The sequence below is a fragment of the Oreochromis aureus genome, linkage group 8, assembly GCF_013358895.1.
Source record: "Oreochromis aureus strain Israel breed Guangdong linkage group 8, ZZ_aureus, whole genome shotgun sequence".
NCBI lineage: Eukaryota > Metazoa > Chordata > Actinopteri > Cichliformes > Cichlidae > Oreochromis > Oreochromis aureus.
Window position 1 is genome coordinate 6127372 of NC_052949.1, and position 9617 is coordinate 6136988.

General features: G+C 39.2%; 1 protein-coding gene across 1 annotated transcript; it reads left to right on the top strand.

Moving 5' to 3' along the window:
• The first annotated feature begins 550 nt into the window (after window positions 1–550).
• Window positions 551–8451, top strand: ormdl3 (ORMDL sphingolipid biosynthesis regulator 3). Its single transcript, XM_031759356.2, has 4 exons — window positions 551–867; window positions 1434–1639; window positions 2251–2402; window positions 4725–8451. Exons 2-4 carry the CDS (start codon window positions 1466–1468, stop codon window positions 4858–4860), a joined length of 462 nt encoding a protein of 153 aa, XP_031615216.1. The 5' UTR covers window positions 551–867; window positions 1434–1465; the 3' UTR covers window positions 4861–8451.
• Window positions 8452–9617: the final 1166 nt, after the last annotated feature.

Sequence of the window (9617 nt, forward strand, 5' to 3'; positions counted from 1 at the left end):
CTTTTATGTTTATTGAATTTGCCTAAATTTACTCAGGGAACTGGGAAAGTAGCATTTGACTAAAATGCCATATTATTTGTCCCCAATGTGCTAAATTCCAGGTCAATTCAGCACTAATGTCAGCATCTGGGCACCTTAAAGGTGCTGTTATAAACGGATTTAGTATTATATACCTAACTGTAAGGCAATTATTTTATTAATAATACAATAGTAAAATTATTTTATATATATATTTTAGTTTTTTGTCATCAGAACTAAGACGTTTTTATTTATTTATTTATTTATTTTGATAGTTATTTTTGTTTGTTTAAAAATAAAAATATAAGCAATTTAATTGTATAAACTATACTTCCTCGTTTTTAAAATCAGGATTCTTGTTATTAAACGTAGCCTATAAGTGCCAATCACTTTTCCCTGAGCTCCTCCTCTGCCCTGACGTCAGGGAGACGTAGCTACGTGTTTTCAGCGCACTACGCTGTGATTGGCTAAATAAGCTCACGTGACTTGAACGCAGCGTATCACTGAAAATTGCGAGGAGCAAAAAAACTCCTCCGAAACGTGTGCCGTGAGAGAGCGACGATGACGTAACACCGTGGACCGTGCTGTGTTGTCACCAGCTGTTGGCTAAAAGAAGACGAAAGAAAAGTGGACGCGTCTCGATGGATTGCGTGTTCACGAGGGGACCGTAGGGCTTACAGCCACGTTCGGAACTGAAGGAGGGGAACCGGGCGACTAATGGAAGCCCCGCAGACTCGTCAGCCGCGCAGGGATAGTATTAGTTACATAACTGAAGCCATCGATAACGGAAAAACTGTGATAACGGAGTAGTGCCCGTAAAGGTCGGAGTTGAAGCCATTTTTCTCTGCAGTAAGTGCAATGATTTCATTAATTAACCCAACGCATTTGAACTTTTCTTGTTTTTTGCTGTTTTTGCTTTCATGCTTCACTTCAAGATCTTTTTAAGGATCAATTTTCTCCAGTGATGTTTCCAGACAACTTGCAAAAGAGCATGCTGGAATGATCAGCGCTTGCGACATTGTTTACTCTAGTCAATCAGTTGCTACTGAACCAGCAGACACCAGCTTGCTCAGCAGTTTTTATTCACGCACAAGGCTACTTCTTAAAATGTGTAAATCTCATTTGATCATATTTGAATGTTTTCTCCATTTATACCACGGCAACAGGCATCTGATTGGCTTGCAGATGTCAGGTTAAAGCCATCATATAACCTACTGTTGCTTTATTGCAATACATAGTAATACATAGAAGTCATTATTTCCTTTATGCAGTTTCATTTAAGGGCAACCAAGCTACATGATTCATTTTCTTTTAGTTGAGTTCACTACAGGTGTCTGTATAACCCTTTAAATATTACCGCTTACCATTAGAGGTTGTAGATAGTCAGAAGGTAACATCTTTGGTTTTTGTTTCAGGAGACCGTTACACAAGTCTTACCGCCGCCATCATGAACGTGGGAACAGCACACAGTGAGGTTAACCCCAACACCCGAGTGATGAACAGCCGGGGTATGTGGCTGTCTTACATCCTGGGCATCGGCCTCCTTCATATCATCCTGCTGAGCATCCCCTTTGCCAGTGTGCCCGTGGTCTGGACCCTCACCAACCTCATCCATAATCTGGTTAGTGGTGTCCCTCAAAGGACCAGCACAGCCACGGTTTGCCTTAACCTTTACTGACTAGGTCAAGTCAGGTCAAATCAAGTCGAGGGCACGTGCAGCAGAGTAAAGAGGTTTAGGATGTGGTGAATGAGAGTAAGTTGAGAGCTGAGTCAGAGACACAACTGCTTGCTGCTTCACTGCTCTTAGACATGCCTTTGGTTAATGAGGTGGTTCTTTAACAAGCTTCTTATTTTTTTTTTTTTTTTCAAATTTTCATAGTTCCTTTTTTTTCTTTTTCAAATTGGACAGGCCCACATTTCTTGAGAAGAGCGCAGTATTAACCACACCGTGATCCGGTTACACAAGTGAATTTGCTAGTTGAGGCATGGGCTGTTTCATCATGCAGCTTAAAAGTGTTCCTAATATTGAGAACACATCCGACTTTTACTTATGAGCTTTACAGCAGATTTAGATTTATTTTAAAAGAAGAAGAAGAGGAAGCCCTTAACTTAGTAAGTTAACTTCCTGGAAGATTTTGTACTGAACAAAGTTTGCACTTGTATTCACATATCAATAATCCACTAATGTGGCAATCATGTGACAACAGTGTTCTGTTTTCCCCTTCTCTGTAGTGCATGTACCTGCTTCTTCATACAGTCAAAGGGACACCTTTCGAGACCCCTGATCAGGGCAAAGCTCGCCTCCTTACACACTGGGAGCAGATGGACTACGGTGTGCAGTTTACGGCTTCACGCAAGTTCCTCACCATCACACCTATTGTCCTGTAAGTTGCATTCCTCTGCTTTTTTGTTTAGTGCTGCTTTTTAAGGACCCCAAAAAACGCTAGAGGACAATATAATGGGACAACACCTGAAGCAAATATGTTAGGTCTAAGGAGAGTGTAGACAGGAAATGACAACCAGAGTAGGTCATCAGTTCTCTGACAAGGACATGATGTCTCACTACCTTGTCATCCATCAGCTATTTTGTGTGTGACAGGCCTAAAGCAAAAGCAGCTCGCTATGAATGAACCTGTGTGTTTGTGGCTTAATCACAATGCCAGTACCTTTTATTCTGAGTGAACTTGCACACACTTATACCTCAGTGAAAAATGTATGCTGCATTATAAAATTGAGTGCTTACTATCCTTTGGTGTGAGTGTGGATTGATTAGCATACACACTGCTCCCTTATTAGCTAAGCCTGCACATTGAGAAGGGGCACAGTGTGTGCAGAAGTGCCGCTTGCTGCTTTCTTGGCCTTTTTCTGTCCTTATTAACCACCACAGTTCAGTTTACAGGAAGCACTCTGCTTCCCCAGGGTTTATTTGCCAGCTCAGCACGAACATTGTAGTGATAGCGCTTTTGCAGGTGTGGACTTTGTTTTTGCACTTATTTAAAGGGGCTCTTTGTCATTTTGTTTCGTAACCAGCGCCAGCAGGAAGAAGTGAGCGGTCAGTCTTTAGACTCCAGATGTAAAGGCTACACATCTGCTGAAATCTTCTGGGAGTGTTTTTGTACATGTCCTTACCTGTTCCGCTGAGAGCAGGAAATGCAATTCATCATTCTCACTTAACAAAAACCCCTTACTGCCACACCTAAAAGTGCGACTCATATTAAATCAGCATAGTTTTATTTATTCCAGCATCTCACCAGGATTAACACAACTCTGCAAACATACAGCCAGCACACAAGCCGAGTTTATATAGAACATGTATGTGGTTTTGGGGGGCGGGGGTCTCAGGGGGCCATAATAAAAATAATAAAAAATCAATAAAATAAGTGTAGGACCACATGATGAAGAACTGTAAAATAAGATGCACACATTGCTGAATTCTGGTAAACTCTATAACCGCCATTAGCATTTGTTTTTACTTCTCATATTTTACTTTGGTTTCCTCTGAGGTTACAATAAAAAAAAACTAGCTTACATCTTCCTCATTATGCCCCACTGCACTCATGCAAGATGTTGAACTATGTTGTAAATGCAGACTCTAAACTTTACAATCATTAGAATCTTAATATGTATTATATATTATGTCTCCAACCTCAAACTTTTATACCTTTATTGTGCAGACCCACTTTACTCTGTTTGCCTTTTTATGATGTCGCAGGTTGGGTTGAATTGTGGCCGAAGGCTCAATTATACAAATAATTTTTCAGATTGTTGCAAGTTGAAACATTTCTGTGATAAACACAAGCTTTATAGATATGTTGATTAGGTGTCATCGCTGAATGTAGAAATATTGAATAGGTAATAGAATATTTACTATTTATGAACAAATAGATTGTGTTATACATGAAATCTAGCCTTAGCTCTTTAGACCATTCTAACCACCCCCAATGCAAATGGAAAAAACGTTTATTGATAATGAGACAGAGAGCTTGGCCAGAGACTGCAGTGTGTGGAAGGCCTCTTGAGGCCTCTTGAGGATGGGCAGTGGCTCCCAAGCCGGTTAAGTCCCCTGAAACCTCTGAGAGAGGCAGACAGAGGAAGAGGGGAGGGAGAGCAATCAGAACAACTGCTGTGTGGGACAAGCAGGCATCTGTAGATAAGACCGAAAAGGGAGTGTTTATGTGGTCCTGCTCCCGAACTTCAGATAAATCATCTCACATTCATACATCACTTTAAGTGTTTTATCTACTTCTCATCCTCGTCAAAATTGGAATCATCAGTTAGCCTAACATGCATGTGTTGGGATTAAATTAGATGGATTTAGATTAGACTTTTTAGCTTGTTGGTGCTTGGAAGCCTAATGTAGATTTAGGCTTACAGATTCTCATTTCAGCTCATTTGCTCATAACTAGTGTTGTAATTCTGTTGTTTGGCACGTTAAAATGGTCTCACATAACAACTCCTGGCACAGCTTTTGGGAGTTAGGAAACATCTGGGTGTGATTGCCAGAATAAAACTAAGTGAAAGGTTTTTTATACTCAAAGGGACATTTTTTTTTTAAGGAATTTTCCTTTACTAAAGACATTGTGGTTTTCTTCAGGCTTTTAACGGACTGCCTTGCTTTCACACCGGCAGAGAGAACTCTAGACATAAGATTTGTGTCCTTTGCTCATTGTAATCTTCTCCTTTTTTTGTGCCTATTCTTGATTCAGGTATATATTAACCAGCTTCTACACCAAATACGATCGGGCCCATTTTGTTGTCAACACTGTCTCCTTGCTCACGGTACTCATTCCCAAGCTGCCCCAGCTGCACGGTGTGAGGATCTTTGGGATTAATAAGTACTGACACGGCAGAAGAGGACACCTCCTTCCTGCGTCCCTGTGGACTGCTGAGAGCACACAGAGTATCAAGCTTCTGATTTGGCTGCAGAACCATCGGGATCTGTGGTCGTTTGGCGCCTCGCTCTGCAGAGCAGCACTCTAAATAAAGCCTATTGAGCATACTGCCATGGTACCAAACCCCAGGATGGAGACACAAAACACTAGAGAGCACAAAGGGAAAGTGTTCAGTTGTGATTATTTGTGGAAAATCTTCTTTGAGTCTCGTGATTTTTCCAGAGACATTTTAAAAGGATTTCTCAAAGTATTGTGTACATTTCTGTAGACGTTCTCAAATGTGACAAGTGCCGGGGGAACAGGACAATGTAGTTGTACAAATGTGGTGTGCCATTTTACACTACTGGCACTCTGAGGCAGTAATCAAAGTTATTTTGTATGTAATGATACGCTGCTGTATTTATTCAGCTTCACTCTCGCGTGTAGCTTCCTCTGCCTTGAGGTTTCTGAGCTTAGAGGAGAGCAACAATAGTTTAATGAAATGGTAGGGGACCTGTGAAGTGCAGCGGAGGCGAGACGCAAGAAACCACAAGATTTTATATTTAGCCCTCGCTGTTCTGCTCAGGGCCAAGATTGGGAAGTTAAGCAGCCTTTATTTTTATCTGACCATTTCCTTATTTGGACACCTCTTGTCCTGGTTTGTGCGCTGCAAACCTCCTGTCTGTGTGCAAAAGCACTCGACTGATCTGACTTATCCAAAGGTCCTGCAGTCTGGCTCTGGAGATGGGCAACATATGTTCACGTATGTTTGTTCCTGCTCTGTAAAAGTACTCAGGATCTGTTATGTTGAGCATGAGTCAGCTGTGTCTGCAGCTCAAACCAGTCAGCAGATTGCATACTGAGTTCTACGTTTATTAGGTACGCTTTGTGCAGTCTGATGCACTGTAGCACCGTTGCTTTCATTTACCTAAGAATTAAAAATCCTCCAGAATGATGAAAACAATGCAACGACAAAGCACTCAGGACAAAGATAGAAAAATAAACCCTTGCAAAGCGGGATTAATCACTTTGTCTGCCAGCTGTAGCTGCCGTTTTTCTTTAATGCTTTCTTTCCTAAAGCATCCTGATCTGGATCTAGGCCAGATATTTGGTATAAAAATGACTTTTCAAAGGTTTGAAAAATGAATTTAGGATGTGGTGTGCTTCATTTCTCTTGCATCAAATTGAGTGGAGTTGCAGGTGAGGATTGTTAGCAGGCTCCATAACATCAATTTTACTGACTTTTTTATGGCTGTACTTTATTCTCTAGTGTAAGATTTTGATTAGGTAGAAGTAAACTTGTTAATATGGGATAGAAATGTCCAAATCACCCTCTGGAATGTATTTCAAAATTCTCCTCAGAGAGCTGGTATTCGTTTACGTTGAGCCTAGTTTTGATCCTGAATTTGGGGATTTATTTTTCTAGGTGGAAAAAATAGCCAAGCAGTAGTCAAACAGTGGCCCCGGGCTTACATTCAATATCACCTTAGGTAGTTTTTAATGGAGGATGCTTCTGGCTACTTGAAGTCTAGTTTTCACTCTTGATTTTTCTTTGTGTTGCTCTTCTGTAAGTACCTGTCTCATGAACTGCTTTAGATTCCACTTTTTAATCATGTTTTTAGCTTACTCCGTCTCCCGTTTGGTGCTGGGCAAGGAGGCTGCGATGAATTTGCCAGATTGTTTTCTGAAATTAGCTGGTGCTGGAAACGAGGCTAATGAGAACAGTTTGTGGACTGAGAAAAGAAAAGATAGAAAAGGGAGACAGGCTCACTAAAGAAAATAGCTGCATAAGATTTATAAAGTAGGTACGATCCAGATCTTTCAAGAATATCAAGTACTTCCTCGTCATCTGATTGAAATCTCCACTACTAGTCCTATGTGCTGAAGGAGGTCATTGCATTACAGTAAAAACGCTGGTTGCTATTTTCTGAGAAATACAGTGAAAGAGCATCTTTTCAAATCCGCCATGTTTCTTTGTTTTCATTGCGTTTGTCAGTGAAAGGCCAAAGCAGGCCTCATCGTAAACATTCAGCATCTCTGAGTTACTGTGGGCTGTGTATCACGTGCACAACAGTGCTTTGATTCAATTACACAAACAGTTGTGGGCTACGTCTTGACCCGATTATCTTTAAGAAGACACAATTCATAATTGTTAGTCAAAAATGTTGCCTGGCCATCCCAGGTTTAATTTTCCTGGAGCAAAGACCGCAGATGGGCAGAGCTGAAAAATGAATACAGACTATGGTTTGAAGAAGCATCATTTCATATTTGACCTCTGAAATTGATTAATGGTACTGATTAGTTGGGGACAGGCAGAGAGGGAATGAAACATGAGCTCAAACATGGATTTGGTTTAAAGGTGACTAAACTGTATAATAGTTAATGGTAATTCTCATTCAAGGTAAAATTTTACATTTCTTCTCTTGAACTCAATTTTACGATACCAGATGTTCAGTCAGAGGGGAAAGTCTATGCTGAGATATGAGGATCCATTCAAATCTGTACTGAAAAAATAAAAATGTATAGATTAATAGTTAAACCACTATTGTGCCCTTTAGCAGTAGTAAAAGCAAGAGCAATTATAGATCTAATATTTAGAATGACTTAGAGTGGCAGCGGTAGTAATTGTAGCACATTCATATTTTCCTTAGATTTGTGGTTCACGCTGTCACTACAAAACATGAAAACATTCACTTTATTCAGTGTGTTTAATTGGAAAAAAGTAATAAATGGATCATAGAACCAAAGAGTTCACGTATGTGTACATAATAGTTGATCTGCCCGAGCCTTCATGTCTTCATCATGTTTTCAGATGTATTATGACTCTAAAGGGCTTCATTGTAAGACTTGCTACAGCACAAGATGACAATGCATTTACTTTTTTTTTTACCAGACTGTTTGAGAACATAGGATAAACTGAATGTTGATTAAATGTGAAAATTGCGCTTGTAGCTCCTAGTTTGATTTTCTTTTTAAAAAAGTGTACTTGCTTTGTTTTTGAAGGACATTGCGAAGCCATTTTCTGTAAGAGCGCTTGACTCTAAATACAATGTTTTTCAAGCATCATCTCAAAATCCTTCATTGTTGTACTGCGTTTGTGTCGTCGTGTCCTCGTTTGCTGGCGTTTAATTAAAATGCAGAAAATGTGTTGGATCTGTAAAGGAATTGGTAATACGAAGCATTGTGCTCATGATTTTTTGTATGCTTTTCAGTATGTACAACAGGTACAACATGGTGTGAGTCAGCCTCTCCTGTCTTGCTGTGGCTGTGCTTAACTTTTGTTTGCACATCCAGGACTCTCAAGAAGGTTGAGTGTTGACTCTAAACACAGATGTAAGCATCAGATGGATTACTGCTCATCAAAAAGAGAAAGGCTGTATTTAGGACACCTTTTTCAGTGAATACAATGTACTGACATGCCTCCTCCATGACGTGTTTGCAGGAGTTTAGTTCAGCCTTTTAGGTTGCTTTACATTATGACTAGTTAGTCCTTACAGTACAATAGAGTTTGCACAAAAGGAAAAAGGAAAATTGTACTTAATAAAAGTAGGAAACACTTTCAGAATTGTGCATAGATGTGATATTTTGTGCTATATTCTGTACTTTGTCTTTGCAGGTACAAGGGTTTGTAGAAAATGCCTGAGAGTATTAACTCTTGCAATGCACCTCCTGAATGCTATGCAGTAACAGTAGCTGTTATTTTTAGTGCAGTGCATCAGGTTATTCAATCTGAATGATTGTCCTAAACTCTGCAGCTTGAAACAGTACTTCTTTGTACTCTCTGTCAACTCTACCTGATAGTAAACCTATGCATCAAATCAAAAATTAAATCCATGGTCTTCTTTTCCCCCATTGCAAGCTGATACTGACACTGTACAGTGCTCACCCTGTTAAACAACACCGGGGGCTGTTTAAACATTCAGTAAGCGAAAGTAACAGTGGGGTATTATGAGGCAGTAAATTAGCAGGGTGTCACACATTATATGAAAGCAATCAAATGATTTAAGTCACAACAATATAAATCCTCATTTTAGGGGCAAAGTAAGCTTTTTATTTGGTGTTAAGCAGATATGAAAAGGCATCTTTCCCATTTGTTTAAATACATTTTGAAGTCTTTAACCATGAGCTGAAATCATGTTCAGTCCAAACATTGTATTTTTTCATAGAAATAGTTGAATGACTTGTTCTATGTTGCTCATATTCTACTACTACATCAGTAAAATCCAGTATGTTGATCATGTGCTTCTTTTTAATGATAGACTATTACAATGCTTGTTCATGCAGAAGTGAACACCCAGTTGTGACATTTATCAAAATTACCTGTATGTGTTTAAATTTGCATAAAGGCCTTCTGTGTTGTTATGCAACGAAAAATAAGAGGAACTTAAGATAAACAAAACTATATGAAAATTAGCATTATTTTAAAAGGTCAGTTACCTTAAAGCAAAAACAAAGCCGTATCGTGACTAACTCGTTTAAGATGGCAGACACAGTAAATGGCTTTTTAATTATTGTAAGGAGGACAAATGTCATAGGCAACAGGCAGAGGTTACAATAAAAACATAGTGCTTTCTTTTTTTTTAAAAGTATTTTTATAAGACTAAAACTACAGTGAGGGTAATTCCTCTACATTTTTTATTGTAGTTAGTTTTCTAGTTTCTAGGTCTAGTTTTTCTTTTAGTTAACTAAAATCTTTTTTGACATCTAGTTTTGGTGTTTAGTTTTAGT

Excerpts from the sequence above, each read along its gene's own strand:
- ormdl3 (XM_031759356.2), top strand. The coding sequence starts at position 1,466 with ATGAACGTGGGAACAGCACACAGTGAGGTTAACCCCAACACCCGAGTG. Across the intron at positions 1,640-2,250 it reads CCAACCTCATCCATAATCTG|TGCATGTACCTGCTTCTTCA; the intron begins GTTAGTGGTGTC and ends CCTTCTCTGTAG. Across the intron at positions 2,403-4,724 it reads ACCATCACACCTATTGTCCT|GTATATATTAACCAGCTTCT; the intron begins GTAAGTTGCATT and ends TTCTTGATTCAG.